Source organism: Coturnix japonica, chromosome Z, assembly GCF_001577835.2.
Source record: "Coturnix japonica isolate 7356 chromosome Z, Coturnix japonica 2.1, whole genome shotgun sequence".
In the NCBI taxonomy this organism is placed as follows: domain Eukaryota; kingdom Metazoa; phylum Chordata; class Aves; order Galliformes; family Phasianidae; genus Coturnix; species Coturnix japonica.
The window spans coordinates 41,925,589-41,950,183 of NC_029547.1; the positions used below are offsets into that span (position 1 = coordinate 41,925,589).

At 37.8% G+C, this 24,595-nt stretch overlaps 1 protein-coding gene across 1 annotated transcript in view; it reads right to left on the reverse strand.

Annotated features, from left to right (window-relative positions):
* Window positions 1–7,331: 7,331 nt before the first annotated feature.
* The window catches only part of MAN2A1 (mannosidase alpha class 2A member 1), a 100,919-nt gene continuing 83,655 nt past the window's right edge, over window positions 7,332–24,595 (reverse strand). Inside the window, exons 20-22 of the mRNA XM_015849447.1 lie at window positions 16,004–16,198; window positions 10,683–10,793; window positions 7,332–10,291 (exon numbers count right to left, since the gene is read on the reverse strand). Coding sequence (XP_015704933.1) covers window positions 10,139–10,291; window positions 10,683–10,793; window positions 16,004–16,198 — 459 coding nt within the window. The 3' untranslated portion in view covers window positions 7,332–10,138. The remainder of the gene's footprint in view (window positions 10,292–10,682; window positions 10,794–16,003; window positions 16,199–24,595) is intronic.

The following is a 24,595-nucleotide window of genomic DNA, read 5'->3' on the forward strand; positions in this document are numbered from 1 at the left end:
ACAGGCAGAATATACTCATTCCACATATTTTATAGCAACTGGCATCAGACATAATTTTGGAGAGGAAAACGCAATGAGGAATGCCATTTTTTCAACGCAGCAAGCACCAGAGATGTTTGCAGCACACTGGATGTGCAAATCCCCCAGCTTTCTTTGATCTACAGCTGACTTTTAATGATGTGAGTGACTGTGATCACATATGCATGGGGTCTTTCTGTCTCTGCAATTGCAAAATGTAGCTTTTAGCCATATCTGTGAAGCTAGGAAGTCAGATATATCAATATTAAAGTTGCACAGCAGCCAGATTCATCTACAAATGCAATTTCTATTGGATATGAGCAGAAGGTTAATACTGTTGCCTCTATAGAATATTAGCTGTCTGTACCTCTGTGAATCCAACAACTACCCTTCACATCACTTAGCTGCAGGCACTGATTATTATTCTTTGTTTTCCAGACACTTTCTAGGATCTTTTATATGTAAGTTAGGTGGGGTTTTTTGGCGTAGGTAGTTTACGCCAAACTAGTTGGCAAGGGTATAATCTTGTAAGTCATTGATTGAAGCAAAAAAAAAAAAAAAAAAAGGTAAAACATTCTTTCCTAAACACTGAATTGCATTTGCTTTGGAGTAATGAGAAGGGAAGTGGTCAGAAGCATGGATTTCCAGATGAAGGTGAAGATACAGTTTCATCATCTGACTGCTAGTTTTAACAGGAAATGTTTAAATACTGGACAATGGGGAAAGTGGGCAATGTCCCGGTTGTCTGAGGTGTCCAAGCTTCAGTAGATCTTCAGAAATGTGAGATTTTAGTTTGTACAGCTGGGTTCAGACACAGACCTCATCACATCCTAAATTACAGTGAAAATAATGCCTACACTATCATGTCCTTCAAAGAACTACATCGTCCTTTTTATGAACACAGAGATGTATAGACAGGCATGCTTGACCAAGTGTAGACCTACATTTTAAGGATTTTGCATTCACTGCATTTCTTCAATTGTATTTGAAGGTATCCTTACAACCAAATACTTTCTTATCTTGTTTGATTTTAGTCTTCTATTAATGTTATCTTTCTTCATCTGAGGTTTGGAGAAGGAAGTGCAAGCTGAGTATCAGGCTTGGGGAAAGAAAGAGAGCTCTTCCAAGTAGGAGAGAGACCAAAGGTATTGTCATGGCAACAGGAATTCAGTGCAAATGCTTCTCCTGTCTAAACTCCAGCAGACTGGTGAAAATCATCCATTTATAAATTGGAAGTGCAGTATTTCAGGTTAAAGATTGAATCCCTGAGTGACACTCTAATTTACATAAGTCGCAAAGGAAAGGCCAAGAGAAACAGATTTGTGTATTAATTAAAGATTTTGTAATGATCAAGAAAGTATTACATAAAATTCAAAATTTAAAACATTTTCTTAAAAAAAAAAAAGTTGAGGAAAGAAAAAATAATAAAAATAAACAAATAGATAGATGTTTTCCTAGTAGTACCTCCTAATGAAATAAAATTATTTCCTATAATTAAAATTACAAACAAAAGAAGTAGCTAAACACTATCATATAAAAAAACACACGCTGGAAAAAATCTCTGCAATTGCTCTGCTAAACAGTGTGACATCACTGTTAACTGTGGACATTTATGATTTTGCTTGGTGCGTAGGTTGGATGGGTGGGTTCATGTTCTCCTTTTTGCTTTAAAAAGGTATTACACGCAGTTGAAAAGGCTCCTGGATGGGCACAGATCCACCGATCCTATACTGTCATGCACCACTTTTTGCAGTATAAGTTAAACATCTAAAGCATTATGTAGCACATATTTAATACATTAAATGCTCAGGAAGTATGAAAAAGTACCAAAGTGTTTGTTTAAAAACTGTGATTTTGAGACATGTGTTTCTTCGCTGATGGAAGCTATGGACAGTCCTGTTTGTGTTCAAAGCAAGTTCCTTTTTTCCCCATTCTAACTTGACACAGTCTAACTGGACTTCTGACTGTGAAAAGTGTAAATATTGCCCAATAGCAAATAATGTTAGCAAGTTGCTGGGGGGGAACAGCAGTCTGCATTCCAGAGCTGAGAGGCACCTGCCTGCCTGGCACAGCTGCTCATAGCCGCTACTTCCTAAGTGCAGGGACCCAGCACTTTCAGTGATGATCATTAAAATGCTCCCATGTTTTCATTAAATCAAGGACTAAATGAGAAGCTGTGATTCTGTTCAGCCTCAAGAATGAGGCTGTTTATGGACAAAGTGGTTTCAGCAGCTTTCAACAACAGCCCAGCCTTGAGTGATAGGTACAACAGAGGGATAGCCTATTTTGTAGCATTGATCTTACAGTCTTTACTCCAAGCAAACTGTCATATCAATCTCCAAAACAAGCTGATATCACCTTTTTTGGCTTTGTACCCTTTTGTCTCTCTCTCATTATATATTTTTCCCTTTGAATACATATTCTTTTGGCTATGAGACCACTCTGTCCAGGCTATTAGATCAACTGACGTAAGGTTATATTCCAATAGGTATAGTTACAATCCCAATCTTAATCTAGTATTTAATATAAAGTCCTACACCCATCAAAAATCTTCTGGGCAATTCGTCTCTTCATCACTGTGGAAGTAATAAAAGAAGGTTACTTCTATTCACAACTCATGTTGAGAGTAACTTCATTCCTCCTGTTTTAATTCATAGGCACAGCGATTTTAGAACATTTCCTCAGCTAGAACCTTAAGATTAAATATTGTTTCTCCTATCCACTTAAGCAACATTTTAATGAAGAAATCTGTGTAAATTCTTGAGACCCATGTTCAAGTTATATGCTATTTCTCTGCCATGGAATACTTAAATTCTGAAATCTAAGCATTCTCTCTCTAACCTGCAGTCAGTTAATTTATCACGGACTCAAAGAAGAACTGCACTTCTAAGATGGATATTTGCCTATTGATTTGCCACTACCATAAATTTACATAATTATTTCGCTGCCTTAAAATGATTTATGTCTTGATTGCTGGCCTACTGTCCTACATACGTTTCCCATTGGTGGAAACATAAATAATTATGTTTCTTTTAATTATTAGAGCATAGGCAAAAAAATCCTTTTAGAGCAATCCAGATCTTTTCTGCATCAAATTTATTGCTGTTTCCTGAAGAATGATGGTTTAACAAGGGCTAAGATAAAAATTTTACAGAATTTCAAATTTGCTAGTCATCTGTCCCACAGATTAGACCATAGATGACTGCAGTAACTGGAGAATTCCACTGATGTAGTACTAGTGGTCAGACTATAGAGAAAATACCGAAATGCTCAGTTCTTTCAATGAGATTTTAACTTTTGTTTAGTATGGACTTTGGCTTTGAAAAAGTTCATGTATCCAAACACGTTTCCTGTATGAGAAATCATAGAATCAAAGAATCATAAAATCAGAAGGGTTGGAAAAGACCTACAAGGCCAACCACCCATCTGTCAACCAATAGTTCTCACTAATCCATGTCCTTCAACACGTCTTAACATCCCTTGAACATCTCCAGGGCTGGTGACTCCACCACCTTCCTGGGCAGCCCATTCCACTGCCTGACCACTATTTCAGAGAAGCAGAATTTCTTAATGTCCAGCCTAAATCTCCCCTGGTACAGCTTGAAGCCATTCCCTCTAGTCCTATCACCAACACAACAATCTCCCTTCAGGAAGTTATAGAGAGCTATAAGGTCTCCCCTGAGCCTCCTCTTCTCCAGACTGAACATTCCCAGCTCCTTCAGCAGCTCCTCATAAGGCCTGTGCTCCAGACCCCTCACCAGCTGCATTGTTGTACTTTTTTTGTTTATAAACTAACCCCAGGGCTGATGTTAGAAAATCAAAATAATTCAAGCATAGGCTGTCTGATCATTTGGTCAGGAATCCTTGTGGTTTAGTCAATAAACAGAATCTAAATGAAAGACACCACAGTAACTAAACAATAATGTTTTGAACAGTTTTAACCCAAAAAGGGAGAGAGTCAGAAAGACAGAGGGTGATCAAGTGGTCAGATACAATGATACCAAGCTTTGTGCTCCAGGTGCAGCCTCACAAGTGCTGAGTACTTCCCTGCTCCTGCTATCAACACTATTTCTGATATAAGCTAGAAAGAAGAATGTTAAAATGTTATAGGTAAATAATCGTGTCAGCAGGCATCACAACATTCTCAGCTTTGGCTGCTGGAGGGTGACTTAGCTTTTTGTATCTAATTGCTGTGGGAGTTCTGAATACCTGATACATCCACAAGCAGATGATATGTAAGAGCCACTGACGGCTGTCTAGGAAGTTATTTAGTTTCAAGCAATCTGAGTTTTCTTTTTGCCCATAGAAATTTCTCTTTTTTGATCATCTCGCCTCAGTAATCAATCCTTTTTGAAATGATTCACATTTCTTCAGGTTCACTTTCATATCAACAATCTCAGATTCCCAAAGGCACTTTCTACAACATGGGCTTCTGTTCGAAGGCTGTACCAAGATACCATCTTTCAGCAAATAAGGAAGAGCCTTCAAACATTAGTATGAGGTGTTATGAAAGACAATATAAGTCACGTTTTATTGTCAGAGATCTGGAATTACCATGAAAACATTTTCCCTTTGTCCTTTGTATTAGTTTCCATTTGCCAATACCTAATTTCAAAGCCAAGTGTAGAACAAAATCACCATTTATCAGTGCCAGCTGAGAAAAATCCTCTGAATCTCACTCTGAGTCAAGTGGAGTGACGTTGAATTGGTGATTGTCCTAATTATTAGAGAAATCGTAAACTCCTGGCTTCACTACCCATACTTCTGCATCTCCCATTACAACACTGCTATCACTTTTCTAACCCAGTCACCTTGCGACCTGCTTATCAGAAATACTGTCTTGTCCCCACAGTCACAAAGCTTTGGGAACCGAATGACCCAGGCAGTACCCATGTGAAAGTGGGTATGTCCAAAAAGCCTGGTAGATCTAATAAAATTTGACCACAGTTTGCAGTATAAAACTAGACTTTTATTGACCTTATATTACGGAATTCTAGAAATCTTGACAGTGATGACAGGACATTCCCAGAAACTGGATAAAATAGATGTGTGGGGAATAGAGGCACTGTTTTATTCTGTGTTTTTAATTTAAGCACAGAGTTGATGCCAAGGAGTGAGGAAGAATCCTGACAAGTTTGGATGTAGTCTTGTTCAATAAGATCTCATTGCTACATTTCTTTCTTTATCCTTTCCCTACTGACATATACTGAGGTTGTAGCAGTTTAACGTTGATGCTCATGCCAGTCTCAAGTTAGACAAGTGAATTACTATGGGTTATGATGTTATGATGTGGAATACCCACAACAAAAATCATAAAACCATGACAATATGGCATCTTTCCTTGCACTAAGTACACAATTATTAACTATAATGAAACCCAGCTTAACACAATTATTATCTTGGCTCATACTTTAGTGGCCCAATTTTTCTTGAATATTCACTTTTTTTTTGAAAATTCATTACTCATTTTGTCTGTTTCGGGACTAATTAAGTGAATAGGTTATGGATCGATGTGCAAAAATCACTTAATGAAGCTTGTTTTACAGTTTCATTTGAGCTTTTGCTGATCCTTTCTTAAGGGTCATGAAGGCACATGCAAGATGAGGTGATCTGAGATAGCAAACACGGCTTCTCTAAGAACTGATCATGCCTGACAGCATGGGTGGGCAAAAGAAAAGGCAAGTGGACTTGTGCAAGGTCTTTGTCATGGTTATGCACCACATTCTTGCCTTTAAATTGGAGAGAGATGGATTTGAGACAGAAATCAGACAGAATTGCACGCATGGTCACAGCCAAATGGTTGTGGTCAACAGTGCAGTGTGTGCTTGCAGCTCAGAAGGCCAACGCTACCCCGGGCTGCATTAAAAGAGGGGTAGAACAATATTATTACCTTTTTATTCTTTTGTTCATTTTCACAACTATGCCTTCTGATCATTGTGCCAAATCAAGCCAAGTAAGTCATCAAGAAATGTTCTCAAAGACAATAGACTTTTATGAGAGAAAATTTCCTTTCTCCTCAGGCCTTCATGGGATTTGTGAATGACTGCTGCAAACTTTGAGCATTACTGATGGCATTTAACCAGAACTGGCATTTAACTGGCATCAGTATCACTGATTGCATTTAACTGGCATTTATCTAGAACTGCTAATTTACTTTTAATGATATTTTCCTGTTGAAATCATTGAAGTTTTGTTTTGTTTTGTTTTTTCTTTTTCCTGCTAGAAAAAAACATTAATACCATCTATCTACTATTAAACTTTCTATTCCAGTACAACCAGATTGCTGGTTGCATTTCGTGTATTTTCTTCCCAAAGGAATCAAACACTTTAGCATCTCAGTTTACACTGTATATCAGACTACTGTTTTGCATGAAAATATATTGTGTTATCAAAAAGGCAGACAATGGTACATTAAAACACTTCCTGGGAGACAGCAGTACAAAGTGACATTTTGCCATATCACACAGGAATGCTCAGATGAAGTGTACAGAGCATTGTGTACTCATGTATATGTGAAATACGGTAAAGTATATTTCAGCAAGATTCCTGTACCTGGAATACATTGTCTATATGGTCATTATGTTATCAGTCGATTTCAGGGCAGGATAATCTTAAAAAGGTGATGTGTTACTTCAGATTGGATCTAAGCCCATCATTGCTGCTGTACACAGACATTTTATACTTCTATTCTTTATCCAGAAATACAAGCTTTAAAATTCTGAGGGCTTATATGGAACCCATGCAGGTATACTTTTACATCCATAGCTAAAACTTACCAGTCCAGCATCAATTAGTTTCAAGTGCTGATAAATTTATACTGGCTGCCTTTGCAACCCATTATTCTCTGGCTCCAACACTTTGGGAAGCAAATTTGCAATACACCTATGCCTGCCCAACCTGTAATATGTAATTACAGTACCTTATATTAGCATTATATTGTTTAAAGTATTCAGCCTAATATAACAGCTTAATTATTTTCTAATGGAGTATTTAATGATTTACAAAAACAGCTTTCATTCCATTACTCTCAAATGCTGCAAGCAGTAATGAAATTAATCCAAATTAAACATAAAATTCAGTCATTTTACACCTCTATTACCTTAAATCAGTGCAAGGTTTCCCTTGTGAAGAAAGAAACACCCACCACTTCCCCATCCCTTAATTTAGTCTCAGCATCTTTCATCAGCAGGGCGTCTCACTACTTAGGATCCCAATTCCCAGATGCTATTGATATATGAAACACCTTGCAGTAAGCTATGTGTACTTGTTTTTGAACTGGTTATTGCTAAGACATCAACAACACTGAACACATCTCACAATAACATTATCTTTTATTAGAGATCTTATTTTACATATCCCCATAAGATATAAAACCTTCCAAGAGAAAATATCAAAAACCTTCAATTTAAATCAGTTTGTTTCAGACAACATGAGTAAGTAAAAACAAAGACAATTAAAAGGAACATAAAAGAAAAAAATAATCAGTACAAGTATAACTAGTATGGAAAGTAATTACAAGGTTTGAATCTTTTTATTATTTCCTTTTTGTTGTTGCTCAGCATTGTCTTTAAAGCCATCCTGGCTGAAAGGAAGGATGTTCGGTTTTCTTAACCAGCAGTTTTACAGCCAGCAGCTACAAAACAGAGAAGAATATAATCAAGTTGAATGGTGAATGTGCAGGGAAAAGAAACACCTTCACTGGAACCTCATGGTAAAAAACTGTAAGTATAAGGTGACAGCACGAACTGTTGAAAAAGGAAATCAATAGTCACATTCTGAACCAATTAAAGTAAAATTTATTTTCATGCTTCGGAGTTTTGACTTAGTTACAGACTTTGGGAATGTGTAAATTCTAAATTGAAGGCTGTTCTGTTGCTACACAAAAAATAATGCAGAATAAGAGAACGTCGACTAAATCTCCTGGTTAAGAAAGATGCAAGCATTGTGATTGTACAGCTGATGATGAAAGGTACAACGCTATTTCATCTCCTGGAAGCAATTCCAATGATAAAATATTTTAAAACTTTATTGCATCAAAATTTTACCCTTCTGCTTCACAGAACTTGAAAGGCTTTGAAAGCTCTCTTGTTCAAAACAAACAAAAGTCTCTGAAGCATTTTAACACTAACGATGCAATAACAAACATTACGAGAACCTTCTGCTGGAGAGTCTACTGAGCTCCGACTTCCAACAGGAACAGAAGTATTTTCAATTACTATAGCTAAGAAAACTTACAGTACGTGTTTATTGCATGAAAACATCAACTTCTTGGATCTGTCTGATTATTTCATTTGTGGTTAGTGGTTCTTGTATTTCTGACATAACTTGCACCAGATCCTGCTAAGTTTTCCACTAACTAGAAAATATACAGTAGACTGAATCAAACAGGGCAAATCAATGCAATCCTGGTGGAGAATCAATCCATGTCAACGCACAAAATTAAGAGTTTTGCTTTCAATTTCTTTTTCAGATAGCCTGTAGCTACAATTTATCATCTGATGAATCGTGGAACAATAAAGATGGTATTAAATACAGTAGGTAATATTAGAGTTAAAAAATAGCACACCTTTTTACCAGTTACAGTGACTTTCCATGCAATAGTATTGAAGATAAGCGATGACGTCTGGAAGGGGTAAACAAGAGATGGATGAGGTACGAAGATACGTGAAGACCAGTAAATGGGATAAGTCTGAAGTGTATTTTTATGTGAGTTAACTGTAAACAGCAGCTCTACTTAGGCAGTATTTTTCACACTTGAATGGCTTCGGCACTAAATATGAGTTAGTTAATATGTGGAAATGAAAGCTAAAAGTATGACTCCACTCTTCGGCAGTATGAACATGTGAACACTGGCAATATAACTGAGGTTACAAGATTGAAAAATGATGCTTAAAATATAGGCACGAGATTCTGAATGCACAGGTCACAGTCTGTGACAGGCAAGGACATGTTTCAATGGGTTTGCAAACTATGTCTTGCTCACTATCAGCTTTCTGCATTGAGTTGCAATTTCCTTGAAAGCAGCTGAATTTAGATTTTACAGTAATTTTTGTCTGTTTCTTATTATGACATCTTGTTAATACATTCAAATAGTTGCTCAGAACAAGATAGTACAAACTTGGTGCAGGAGGACATAGATCAGAGTGTGGCCAGCATTGTCAAACAGGAGATACACAGCTTAAGTATTATATAAACTACCCTTCCCCCAAAAACATTAACATAGACACCAAAATTGTAACAAGACATATCAAAAAATAAGGCACATTTATTTTGATATGGTAATCTTGAAATAGAAAACTCACTTCAGAGAACATCGATATCTAAATGAGTTTTATAAAAAATCTTGTATTCATGTTAAGTATGGACATTTCTCATCATGTATAATGGAATAATTGCACGTATCCCAGTGTGTCAAGTAACAAAATGGGAGTTTTATTAAATGTTTCCATTGTAAAATTATTTTGTAGGTTCATGTTTTCCTATTTACATCATTCAGGTGAATGGTAGACGTGTTAAAATCTACCACCACTTGTCACAAGTACGGCAGGCTTTCATTTTACCACAATTAAAGATCCCCTTTTCATTGAGTAAATTGAAATTAATTGTGGAGTAATGTGACTTATTTTCATTTCGATTAATGATTGCAAGTTTTTGGAAATCAGCTATTAACACGTATGTTTTATTGTCTCTTGTTTCAAAGTTGAATCAGGGCTTCCTACACTGAATTATTCGTACATAAATTTATCAGCAATCTGCAAAGAAAGCTGTTCAAAACCCAATCCCCTTCCTATGAAAATTTCAACACCAGAAACATAAATCAGCATTTAACCTGAGATTTAATCTGTTGAGAGGTTAACATCCTTATAAATTTCTTCACTTGTTGCACTGATGTGTTAACTTATACTGATGTTGGTATTTTATGACAAAAAAATAAAGTTGCTTGCAACATGGCTTTTCACTGCGTTGGTAAAAATAAAAATAGAAAATAAAAATAGACAATGCATGTTTTTCTCACAGTATCCAGAAGCTGGAATAATAACAATGTGCTTCTTATTGCACGTAAAACTTTGAGGAGATAATTGCAGATTCCTCTTCTCTATCTGAGCATTACAGCCAGATTTCATCTTAGTCGAATCCGGAATGTATTTATCTCCATAGAACTCATATTTATTTCACTTATATTTCTGGCATCTGGAGGTGAATGCATCAAAGATAAAGATGCAGGTGTAAGACTTTCCACATGGAATTTGTTAAAGAGTTTATGCACCTTTACCTGCAGAAAATAAACAAATAAATTAGAAAATACATTATGTACCTTAAGCTTCACTTTAATCCTGAAAATGCTGGTCAAATACCCTTCACAAGTATCAGGGCAACAATTCTGGCACCAAAATTACCATTCCTATAACACCCCAAATACTATATACCTGATTCAGTCTTTTTAGGTTAGTAACAGCCTGCAGATGCTTACATTGTAATTTCCACACAGCAGCAGAACTACATCTTTATTACATGGAAAGTAGATTTCAAGATAAACTATGCTACAATTCTGCATTACTCAAAAAATACCAACTTACACTTCAACAATAATTTACTCTAAATATCACTGTTAATTCACTGTTATTACACTTGCAAGGTAAAATATCCACAGAACATCAGCATACCTTTCCCTGAGTGGTGGAACAGAGCAGACCCACATCTTTGTTTGAAAACCTACAATCAAATCCCTTTCTGTGAAGAATCAGAGCAGCTTCATCAGACGGCCCAGTATCTACCTGCAAACAAATCAAAAGTTACTCCAAAAGCTGCAGAGCCAGCAAGATGTTGTAAGACCTCGTAAGATGATCACTACCTTAAAATGATGGAACCACTCATGCCCTAAATAACGTTCAGCCTGAACTGAACGTGTTTCTTTTATTGTCTATAGGATTAAACATAAAAATTACTAAACAACAAAGTGATTTTACATACACAGATACTACCAAATGTGAATTTAAGTGGAGAACAAAAAAAATTCAGAGCTCAATAAACTCACATGCACAAGACTCAGAATTTAAGTGCATCTATCATAGTTTTACTAATTGGCTTCCCAGGTAAATTATATGACAAAAACAAAAGAAAACAGCATACAGTAATTACAACAGCTAGCTTTAAATACCGTGACTATGTTGTATCAAATTTTCCTTTCTCAAATCGGCCCTGTAAAACTTCAAACGGCTTAAACATGCATGAAATCATGAAATCACACACTAACATACAAATATTAAATAATTACAGATAAGACACGTGGTGCTCTTGAGCCTCAATAGGCATCACAGTGTAATCCACAATCTCAAATTGCTGATTTGGAATAAATTTCTAAGATCTCTTAGGACAAACAAGCCACATAAATGCTTGAAGTCAGGATCTTGTTTTGACACGTATTTTTCAGAAAACAGTCACATCCTAGAGCAAGGAAAGCTTCCCATGGTTGCAAAACTTTTTGTTATACACTAAGGCATAAAAGAAATATATATTCAATTACACAGTAAGAGTAACAAATGGAATTCTGCCTCACATTATATATGTATACGCATGCATACTATCTTCACAGCACCAACAAGTGGCCTGTGATGAGTTTTCCTACATGCCACAAGCTGTTTGCTGTAGCACCATACTCACCTGTCATTTATTTTCTATCACGTAATCTATTTCACTGTATGTATTTCCTATTTTACTTCTTCAGCCCTTCACTTTATTAAATATTTAATAGAGCGGTGTAAGATTTTTGTTTGTTTTTTAAAACCTTATTTGAGTTGTGCACTGACATTTTCTTTCAGTAATCTCTCTCATGAGTCACATTCATTTTTGGTACTTCAATAAGATCTATTGCCTCAGAGAAGCCTAAGTCAACAAGCATTAGGCATCTGTGAAGCTTCATCACTTTGAGGTGTAACAAATAAGCAATGTCAACAAATTAGGTCTTCAGATCCAAATCAAGCTTCTTCTAATAGAGTAGATCACGGAACAAACACTTGGACCAGTTTCTTTGAAATACAGCATGACACAGCTTCACAGTGCTACAATTTCATAGTTGTAAATATAATTCAGATAACAATGAACTCAAGTTACTTTTTCTTAAGCAAGTTCTCCCTTTAAAAGAACAAAAATGTACTCAACAGTACTTGGACCTGAAACACGGTATTTTGTAGTAAGATGCTAACATGTAAAAACGCTGCACAGTTTACAAAACCAAAGCAGCACATCTCAGTTTGAGAAGATTTTTCATGATTAACACAGCTTCTAACCACCTAAAGTCATATTGCTAATTAATGAATGGTATTCATAATAAAGCAATTTAAACAGGTTTAATGTGCTTACTTAGTATCTATGGTGGCTGAAAAAGTTCTTACATTTTTTACTGAAACAGCAGCTCTGCTTCCTAGGTTAAATTAAAAATAGTGATTCATCAGAACTATTTTCAGTTTCCTACTATGTGATACCTAACTTTGTCGTTTTGTCAGTCACGTGGAAAACTGCTACACTCATAAGTAGACATTTTTATGCACACAAAATATTACTGTCTGTCTAAACATCAGATCAGAGATGTATTAAAATTCATACTAAAAAACCTGACTTTTGATGGGGTTAATCAATGTTAAGAATGACAAGACAGTAAGAAAGTATCAAAACTTCATCTATCTTCAATAGAATTCCCTTGTAGTCACCTGCATAACAAATACACTACAGCTGACAGTATAAAAATTTCACTTCTAGTTTTTAAATTTAAATATTACCTTAATTAAGATTCAAAATGTTTAAAATAAAGTTAAGCGACGGTGCCTTCAGGAAGAGAGCTTTGCTAAGTTTAAACACAACATAATACTCAAGATTTTACACTTTCTAGGACTTAGCGTGCACACAGCATCCATAATGCATTACCAGAAGAGGTGTAAGACTGAGCATGCTGCCGCAGTTTCCACATCTACTTTAACTTATCTATTCTTATATCAACTCTAGGTAAATTAGATTATGTCTGTGCATGCATAAGGGAATGTCTGAGAAAAAAAAATGAACCTAACTTATGCCACATACCCATTCTAAACACGGTTGTGCTACCCGTATGAAGACTTGTAACAGATTTCTCAATGTCTAGAAAACAGCAACATCCTTAATCTTGCAAAACTTCACACATTTATATTTGGTACAAGGGGACAAATGCACTCAGTTTTCAAATCTCAATGTCCTGTCCACTTGCAGTAGGCAAAATCTTTGTCAAACAAGATACACAGTGCTGGACTTCTGCATGGCAGGATTACACCCAATGGCATTTTTAAGCCCCTACAGGGGAGGAGAGTTTAAAGTGAAGTAAGAATTTCCCTTTTTCTCACTTACATTTCAATGCATTTTTTGTGAATTCTAACTTCAACCCTAAATCTTAAACATATATATTAATTTAGTACTCTTTTATGTGTAATTGTTATGGTATCATTTCTTGAAAATCTGTTCCTTGTGTAACAATCAGTACAACAAAGAAAAGCTGATGTGTGACAGTAAATGACTTTCAGTGGAAAGATATGGAGGTACCCCATGACACATCCTCACCCACTCCCAAGACAATATCAAGCTGACTGCCCACTGACTATTATCCAATGCTTCTGTTTCATGTGGGCATCTGTGATACAGGTAGGATTATCAAGAAATATAGAATAATGGGAACAGCGGTAAAGGACTCTGGAGCAATGATTGTTTTTTTCTTCAATACTTCCAGTCAAAGAAAAGGAGGTAAGGTAGTCCTCTACATTAGAGAAAGTTTGGATTGTATGGAGCTTAGTTATAGTAGTGAAAGCATAGAATGATCCCATCTTGGGATCAGTACTCTTTAATATCCTTATCGACAACACAGACGATGGGATTGAGTGCACCCTCAGCAAGTTTGCTGATGTCACAAAAATAAGTTGTGTGGTTGAGGCAGCAGAAGGAAGGGATGTCATCCAGAGAGATCTTGACATGAAAGATGGGCCTTTTTGTGCTTTTAAAGACACCTTTCAACTCAGAGGATTCTACAATTCTATGATCTTTGAAAGGGAAGAAATAACAGCCTCAAACAACTTTATGCCAACTGGGATAACGCTGTTTGGCATAGTCTAATTAAAATGGTAAAATTCACCTATGAATAATACTGAACAAAACAGCTGATGCACAGCCAACTTTCCCTTTCATGGATTCCATGACTGCAGTATAGAAACAATGGCAAGAAATTTAGGTCCTGAAGTTGAAAAGGTGGCAAGTTCAAGAAGCTCTGCTGCTAAGCCTGACATGCTGGGGAAAAAACCAAACAAGTGGCCCTGAGCTGCCAAGGCAAATGGAAAAATTTTACAGCAAAGCATGGAACATACACTTCACATAAAGATTTAATTTAATACAAAGGTTCCTCCTAACTCTTCAAGGGCTTCAGACTCACAGAATCAAGAGTTCACTTTGTAATTGAAAACAACAAAGTAATAGCTGAAGGAGTTCACGTGAGAATGAAATACTAATAGAAATTGTGAGTAAGTGAACTGATCAAGTTCTAAAATAATGACCAAGACTGAAAATGATCAACTGATACAACAGTTTTGCAGACACTATGAATAGGGTCTGGTGTCAATAGAGAAGAGCAGTTCTACCTCAGCCACAATGGAGACTCAGCGAGAGAAAGGACAATTCTAGACGCAAAGTACCTAAGTAATGAAGAATTAAAAAGGGATTTCACTGATGGAAACACTGGTGAGTCATATCACAGTACTGCATAAAATTTAGATACCCATATTTTAAAAGCTGAAAACAAAGATTCTTCTATAGCTTCCTAACAGAAAAATTAAATACTTTTACAAAACAAAAATAAAAAAAAATATGCCAATAGTCCTTCACTCACTCCCCCCCCCCCAGCTTTGCAGCATGATGGGGGAGAAAATCAAAAGGAAAAATAGATGAAGTAGAACTTATGGGTTGAGATAAAACAATTCACTAAGATAGAGAAAAATAAGTATGATAAATATATATGAATATATATAACAAGTGATGAACTTGTTATATCAGTTATATCAGTGGATCAGTAGACCACCACCAATGCCCAGCTAACCCCACAAGCAGTGGAAGAGAGCCAGATGAACTCCCACTCCCTTCAAATCTCTCCTTCTGCATGCTGTCATACAGTTTGGAATCCTCCTCTGGCAGTTTAAGTCAGCTGTCCTGATTCTGTCCCCTCCCAGCCCTTCGTTAGTATGAGCTGAGAAACTGGAATGACCTTGGCTCTGTACAACACTGCTTAGCAATAACTATAAACATCAGTGCGCTATCAACATCGTTTTTGTCTTGGAACCAAAACATATACCAGACACTCTGAAGAACACAATTCTGCCCCAGCTGAAATTTAGACACATGCCTGGGTTTTTAAAACATACCAGAGAACAGTTTCACAAGAAGCCTGGACAGTAAGTTGATATCAGTGTAATTAAACAAGGTCTTGTACTGCAGCATAAGAATACTGTAAGAATTTATTCCAGTGGGAGTCAGATGTGGCAGATTTTCATCAGGTCCACCAAATGGAATCAGATGGAACAAGATGCTTTTTTAAAAGCAAAAAATAGTATATTCAGAGCAGGGTTTACTGAACTTGAATTTAATTTTTAATACAGAAGAAGCTGAAGTATTTGATCTAAGAAACCTTTCTTTGCTCAAACCGTAATAAATTTATGGAAATACGCCCACTCCAGAGACAGAATAAAATGCTGTGCATTTTAGTATGTTGTGAAAAAGCAGTTCTTCTATTTCAGAGTCCTTCATGACCACTGTGTAATCACAGTTCTTGCAGAATTAACAAAAATGAGCCATTACAATTTAGTTATATATAACGTATGAAACACATCATATAATGTATGAAATACATCTATAATACTTTCCTAGAATAAAGCACTTGATTGGACTATATTAATAAAACTGCTGATTCAAATGCTGTTCTTACCTTTGATTGGATTGTCCTCAGATTAACGAAATGAATATCACAAGGCATAGATGACATGAGTGGAGAAAAAGTATTCAGTATCTCTGGGACACCTGAATCTGCAGTTGTCGTCATTGGAATTACAGGATGATTTAAGAAAGAAGACGTCATATGGCTAAGAAGTGAGGGAAAACTGACTGATGCCTTCTCTTCACTCTGCAAAACATAAGAGAAAACAGTTATAGAATCAACTTTCTATAGCAACATGTCTAAACTTCTAAACCCATTTGCCTTATTTATGATCCCACTACCATAAGAGAAACTCTTACTTTATAGAATGTCCATTCAATGACTTATGGAAACTTCTGATTAATTATAAGTTGCCTTTACTAGTAATAGGAGATCCTCCTGATTTTACAAATCATTACTATGTCTTTCACAATAGTCACTAGCTATTTCCTTTTATACCACCATGAGGCTTTTGTGATAGCAAATTGCTCTTGGTTATTCAGTATTTACCTGAATACCAAAACCAAAATACTCTTTTGCAGGCTTCCTCTCCTCTATTTCTTATTTCTTCCCACTTTGTTCAGATTAACTGAACTTGAATCCTATCTCTCACTTTATTTTTTATATCTAATATCTTAAAACTGTTTTATGGAAGAACTTGCAATCTTTGTCTTGATCTACAATGCAGCTTACTTTCATTTTATTTCAACACTACACCAGCAGGAACTGAAAGGAATCCTTCCTTAGCTTTTACTGACCTGTTCTTTGAGTGCTTTTAACATGGCTGCAGAAACCACATCACAAACCTTGAAATAAATAACCCCTCATATTCACACCAGCTACTTAAAGCTTTAAAGAACCCAAAAAAGAAAGCTAAAAAGTTACTTTCATTCAGTCAAGGAAACATGTAAATACTTATTTTTGTTCTTACTTTTCTTCTCATCCTTTATCAGATAAACTCTTACTTCTTAAAACAAGCGACTTTTTGTGAAGACTCTGCAAAAAGTTTACATCATCTCTACCTTTGCCATTTTAAATTTACATTTCAAGACAGGTTGAAAACATTAAAATAGAAAATAGGTAAGAATCCTTAGAGCAAAGAAGGAGATTATTTATCGGTTCATAATGAACAACCATAAGAGTAATTCCTGCTTTGGTGTGTACATGAGCATTTTTTTTTTTTTTTTTACCTCTGCAGAATCATTAAATACATCTGTCAGTGCAGGAATTGAAAACATGCCAGAGCTGAGTTGATGCAAGTTGATCATTTCTATTTTGTTGGTGGATCTTTTCATAGCAATGACTAACAGCAATTTGCTTGTTTGGTAGCTACTAAACATTGAGGATAATCTTTTTATCATGCCCTGGTTGAGTTTGTGATCTCAAGCGATGTGGGCCTTTGGCAAAGGAGCAGGGACCAGTGATGCTTGGCAACTTGTAGAGAGCAGACTTCAAAGCTACTCAATGGAGTGCTGGCCAAGATCCCCTTGGCGGCGCTGCCTCCAAAAGATAAGGATGTTGAGTGGAAGGAGCTTGGCTGCTCTCAAAGGATGGCCTCCTGGGCAAGGCACAAGAAGGTCTCCGTTCCCTTGATTAAGAAAGTGTGGCGCAGGAGAGGTTAGAAAACCGCGGCTATGCGCTTCAGCAAGGACCCATGCTAAGAGAAATAGGGTGAAGAAAGGGGGTGTACAAGCCTCTGGAAACCAAGGCTGTGTCACCTGGGAAGGAATACAGGGATGCCTGTCCGAACTTGCAGACGTGGGAACCAGGAAAAGCCAAGCGCAGGCAAGAACTGAACTTGGCGAGGGATGTGAAAACAATAAGAAAAACTTTCTACAAGGGTACATTGGCCAGAAGGACAGGACAAAGATGGGCGTTGCCTTACTCTGGTAAATTTAAAAGGGAGAATGGCTTCAAAACAGATGAAGAGAAACCTGGAGGTGTGAATGAGTTCTTTCACCCCTCGGTCGTTCCACTGTGCTGCCGGATTCTTAGTCTTTTTCACGTCCTCAAGTCTTTGCACCCCCATACCTTCTATGTGGGGACAAGGAGGTATCCCTCCCCCACTTCTAAGAGTTGAGGCAAGTCCGAGGTGCCTCCTTAGACTGAATTGAATATAAGTCTATGGGGGCCAGATGGTTGCTGCATCCCAGGGTCCTGCAGGAGCTGGCTGAGGTGGTGTTGCTGAAGCCGCTTCTCCAATCAGTATTTGAGAACGTCAATGGCTGTTCAGGTGAGGATCGGACAAATTGGAGGAATTGTCACGTTCAACTTTCCAATTTACAAGTAAACGGCAGCAGGGGAGACCCGGGTAACTACAGGCCGGTGATGTCCTCCTACCTTTGTGCCTTGGGAAGATTATGGAACAAGATCCTCCTGGACACACATGCTTGATTCACATAAAAGAACGAGCATGTGATCCAGAACAGCCATCAGCGGCTTCACCCAGGGGAAGGTCATTGCTTAAACTAATCTGTGTGGCCTTTTCTATGATGGAGTGATTGGACGTTGGTGGTGAGAGGAAGGCGGGACCGATGTCATTTTACCTGGACCTGAGCGAAAGGCCCGTTTGACATGGTCCCCCATCACATTCTGCTCTCCAAATTGGAGGAAGAGGTGGATTGATTGGGTGACCATAGATGGATAAGCCAATTGGTTCTGAAAGGGCGCAGGACAGGAGGGTGGTGGGTCAATGGCTTCAAATGTCCAAGGTGGAGGGCCGGTAAGACGAGCGGCGTGACCCTCATAGGGGTCTGTTTGGACCGCGTGCTCTGTTAAAACATCTCTTATTTAATGACATCGATGAGGGAATGGAGGTGCTGCACCCCTCAGCAAGTTTGCTGCATGACACAAGCTGAGTTGTGCAATCGATACGGTGCAGGTGACGGATGCCATTCAAGACCTTGAACAGGCTGAAAAGCTGGGCTTCGGGTAAACCTAATGAGGTTCACACGGCAAAGTGGCAAGTTTTGCACTTGGGCTGGAAGAACCCCCAGGCACCTGTACAGGCGTGGGAGAGTTGTTCTTTGAGAAGTCAGCTCGGAAAGCAAAGAATTGGGGAGCTCTGGGCTCCCATAGGAGAGGGCGTTGGGTCAGCAGGGGATAGGGAGGTGAATCGTCCCTCTCTACTCTGGCTCTTGTTGAGGGGCCCCATATGGAGTTACTGTGTTCCAGGTGTGGAGCCCTCAGTACAAAAAAATATGGAGATTTTGGAAAGGTTCCGGAGGGGGCCACAAAGATGATCAGGGGGCTGGAGCAACCTCCCTATGAGGACAGGCTGAGGAGTTGGGTTTGTTCAGCCTGGAGAAGAGAAGGTTGCGGTGCGGTTGACCTCATCTTGCAAGCCTTTCAGTACCTGAAGGGAACTTACTCCCAGGAGGGAGAGTAAAACTCTTCGAAAGGGGTATGATAATAGCAGGGGACACGGGGAAATGGTTAAGTTGAAGGAGGGAAGATTTAGGTTGGATGTTAGGGAAAGTTCTTTTACTAGAAGGGTGGTTAGGTCCTGGAACAGGCTGCCCAGGGAGGTTGTGGATGCCCCGTCCTTGGAGGTGTTCAAGGCCAGGTTGGACGGGGCCTGGGCAACCTGATCTAGTAAAGGTGTATGTTTGGTGGCCCTGCTAGGCAGGGGGGTTGGAACTACATGATCCTTGAGGTCCCTTCCAACCCGGGTAATTCTGTGATTCTGTGATTTATTGATTTATTACGATCCCCAAAATTGCATTCCATAAATGGAAAAAGTTAATAGTTGCAAAGGAGAAGATAGTTCCCCTATTTGCATCATTGCATTTGTCTACACTGAACTTCATCTACAATTTTACTGCATGCTTAATCAGTTTGAAGTCCTTCTTCAATTCTACGGCTAACTTCAATTTTTAACATTATTTTATACAGCTTTACTGGCAATTTATTTTTTTTTAAATGTTATTTCCCACTCTTCCAATTAAAATATGAACAGACTTGCTCAAAATACAATTAAAGCTAACAGAAGCCTCCTGTTTAAGGGATTACATGAACTCCCAAACACAAGGAAAATACACAAATATGCTTTCTTTTCAAATAAGGGATCACAGTTTGATCCCAAAAATCAATGCTGACTCAAGTTCTTCCATTTCTTCCCCTGGTTTTGACCACTGCCTGACATACACTACAAACACATCAAAGTAAGAGTTGTACGCCCCATTTTTTTTCCTCATTTTTTACCTACATGCACATTTTCACTGTGAGACATCCCACACACTTGGAGAAGAGCCACAATCCATTACTGGAACTGTACCTAATAACTCATTCAATCAACTATCATTTTATGAATGGAACTACAGTGCTGAGGTCATCTGAGATGTACAGAGGTGAGAATTTACAGAATGTTTCAGTTCCACCTATAAAGTATGTATCAGAGCAAAGCTGTTACAGAGCGGGCAGGCATCTCCTGTGAAGAGAGGCTGAGGATACTGCATTGTCCAGTCTGGAGAACAGGAGACCAAGATGTGACCTCACTGCTCCTGGCAGCTTCATGAAGGATGAGAAGCAGAGGGAGGAGGTGGGCTTTGCTCCTGGGAGCATATAGCAGGACACGTGGGAATGGCACAAAGCAGTGCCAGAGAAGGTTCAGACAGAACTGAAACCATTTCTTTATTATGATGTCAGCCTCTGGAACGTTCTTCCAAGAGAGGCAGCTGATCTCTCCATACCTGTCAGTGTTCAGGAGGCATTTGTATAATGCTCCTGATAACGCAGTTTTAACTAACTTCTGGTTAGCTCTGAAGTTCAGGCTGTTGGACTGGATCTGTGTAGGTTCCTTTCAGTCGCATTATTCTAAGAGACAGTGTGGGTCATTCTTCCAGGTCTGAATCCTTCAAAGCCTTATCTAAGGTTAGCAGAAGTAATAAAAGTAACACCTGCTTTTTTTTTAATTCCATGGAAACCACGACAAAGAGCACTGAAAAACTATTTGACAGAGCAAATTCTCAGCTACGCTGTTTTTCAATATAGCTATGCATTTTTGCCAGTGATGAACATGAGTCTGTGTTCAGTAGTTCAATGAATGTCAAGGAATGCCATTATTTTCACATGGAAGAATTCAATGCCCCATCTTTGCTTCATACACACTTCCATGTCAGACACCATTTTGTCAGACTGCTCCTCTGCTGCCATCTGTCACATGGCAACAGAACATTGGTGGTAAGGTTCAGCTTTTACTGCCATACCACCAACATCTTCCTCTGACATTGTGGGCAAAACATAATAAAAGAGGAGGCATTACTTTCAGAGGAGCCCTCGTAAATTTTAAAGGTGGTTTTTTTTATTTTTTTTTTTACTGTAAAGATGCAGTAAAATACGTCTCAGTTAAGAAACCAGGAGAGATGAAAGTAAAGACACTGAAAACCTTCAAGAATAATAAAGGTTGGAGAGAACCATTTACTGTCATGGATAAAGCAGTCAGAAAACTCGGATCAGAAACATAAAGAATGGCTCTCGACTTCCTAGATTCTTGAAGTAACTGAATATTGTAGGAAAATGACCTTGAAGGACTCTGGCAAATGTAGAACCAGAGCTGAATCAACTTCACTCATCTTTGCTCCTGATGTGTTTAAATATTTTATCACAGTCAGAAACATCCAACTTGAGCATTATCGAAATTCAAACTTTTAAAAGCTGCACTAAGATGGGGATTGTGTGATGAATCTTGATCTGGAATGTCAATCCGCACCAAGAGAACCTCTGCAGTCAACAGGAATGGAGAGCAAAGCAGATGTCAGAACCTGCCAGAAGACTAAATAAAGGAAAGGGGGTTTATAAACACTGCCAAGACAATTGTCTGCTGTTACAAAAGATCCAGAAGGAACACTTTAAAACCCAATTCCCTCTCCTATAAGCATTACATTCTCAAAAGGACTGGAGTATGCCCTTCCTTCTTAATCAAATGATATAACATATAAATACAACTCTGTAGAAATACGGAGAAAGGAAGGTGTTTTTTTTTTCCTGCAAACAGATCAGATTTGGAAGAACAGTCACTCTCTCTATATACACTCACTATGTGTGTAGTTTCCAGCAGTGGGGTAGGTCTTGCACTGAGTGACATGGTCTAGAGCAGCCACAAGCATGGTCTGATGGTTGGGATAGATGATCCCACTGGCCTTTCCAGCCTCGTTGATTCTAAATACAAAGTCCCACAGTCCCCATGTAATTAAAGTGCTGCTCTCTCAGAACTGGCACTGTTTCCTTAACTTCAGTGACAGTGTTCAACAGTCAAAGTCTGAAATTGAGCTCCACTGGAAGCTTTGTAAACATTACATATTGGCAAGATTCTGACAAATGCCACTGATACAGCTGGCTTAATTTCTTCTAATCAAACTAAATACTGTTTTTTAAAACTACCGTGTAGCACATTCACATACAATTATCCAACTGGAAACAGTCTGCTTTGACATACAACCTCACAATGATTTCACAAAGATGTACCCATATTCTCACACAGGTTCTTTCTTTGTCATCAAAAATAAGGTGAATAATTCTGAATTTTCAGACTCAAAGGAAAAACAAAACAACAAAAACAACCAAAAGGAAAAACTAAAACCAACAACAAAGCAAAACAGACTCCAATATAACCCTATGTTACAGCGTGCAACAAATTCTAAGGATGGCCCCATCTGTAGCATGTGCCCTTTCAGCAGACAAGAGCTATTCTGTCAATAAAAGGAGAACAGAACGTATTAAGAAAAGACTCGAACACTTTTCTGTTAAGAGTTTAAATTGAGGAACTAGGGTCTTCAATTAGAGGGGAAAAAACACTAATTAAACTCTTCAGAAATCACTTAGTAATTGAAGGGAAGAAAGAACAGAAAACGCTGTAGAGAATACAGTAAAGCTGAAACAGCTGATAATTGGACTTCAAATGAGCTAACAGAGAAACAATTAACTTTTCAAAAGGCAAGTAATCTTAAATTTCCTATGCAAAAAATTAAGGAAAGCAAACTAGGGCAGACAGAATATCAAATCACAAATCTTGACAATTCAGTTTTCCTTTAGATACACTTCTCTACAAAGAACAGCCCAAATGTGGAAAGATATTTACTCTAAAACTACATCAGCATACAAACAACCTGATTGCGCCACTGAAATGTGGACAGTGAATATGGAACTCAGTGCATTCCAACAGAATCTGGAAAGAAACAGAATTCTAGGCCTGCAAGATGAAGGAATGCATATGAAAACATTCATACTATTCTTGAAAGGAAACAGCTCATCACATTTTTTCATGTTGTGTGAAGAAACAGGTTTTATTAACTTTCTCTTTCATAGGTTAAGAAAATTCACTGGCAGAAGAAGAATGCTCCTGAACTGGACGATACGATCTGTGCAGTAAAAAGACTCCTCAGAGCATTTCTAGTTCCAAAACAAAACAGGCAAAGTTATTTAATATTTCTCCATCACAACGCAGCAACAGACAGCAACTGAGACGGTCAGTTAAAGAATCTAAGGCTTCTCAAAGACAAACAAGGAAAGAAAAATTTGTTTTTGTGTGAAATTCAAAGGCTGACAATTTGTTTGCGTCAGCTGAGATACTCCCTCTATGTAGGAAACTATACAGGTGATACCATAATAATATGTTTATAGGCATAATGACAGACAAAATCACTGACTATATCAACATGGCAAAAGTCCATGATAGTTAAGGACTGCTGCATTATCTTTAAAATATGTACATTAAAAAGCAAAAAACCTCTGAATCCTTAACTATGTAAAGTGTTCTCCACTTGAAAAACGTCTGTAAACTGGAAGAGTGAAAAGGCTATGCAAACTTCCTGCACACACATTTACCTGTAGCTCCCCACTTTGCATGGAAATTCAGGTTTTCTTTGGAACTGATTTTAGTCAAACTCATGATGCTGACATCAAGCACTCAACTGTTTTAGCTTCACTGCACTTTCTTTAAACAAAATTGCACAAAAGGAATGACCATGTCAAGTTCTATTTCACTAGAAAGTTATGAAGATATGGATGTACAGGTATCCCTTTCCATTTGAGATCTCTGCCTAGAACTAGAATTTATTGTGCCTGTAAGTACTAGTGTTTTTGAGAAGGCAATAAAAATATTTCACGGAATTTACACTGATGGTGGAACAAATAGCAATTAGATGCTAATGTAGACTGGACAAAGAGATCTTGCATGTTTACATACTTACATCTATCTTCCTTCTGAAGCAATTATATTATCCATGGTTTTGAATTATCCATTTGTGAAAAGCATATTCAGATCTCCCTCAGCCTACAATGGGTCTCCAAACTTTCATCACTTCAAAAGCAGTAATTACAACAGAAAAATCTTTTTCTCTTCTGAAATGAAGAATTCCTTTTTCAGCAATGAAGAATACCACCCATATTTGGCAAATGCAATCACATGTTGAAGAAAATACTGCCCATCACTTCTTGCAGTTTTCACCTTTGCAAGTGCAAGTTAAGAGAAACTATGATTGAGTGAAAATCAGGCAAGACGATAATACCTTCCTTGATTTTGGAATAGTTAGGACCTTGAGACTGCACAAGATTCTTCAGCTGACCACTCCTATCCTAGTTCAAAAGACAGGAGACTGCTGTGAT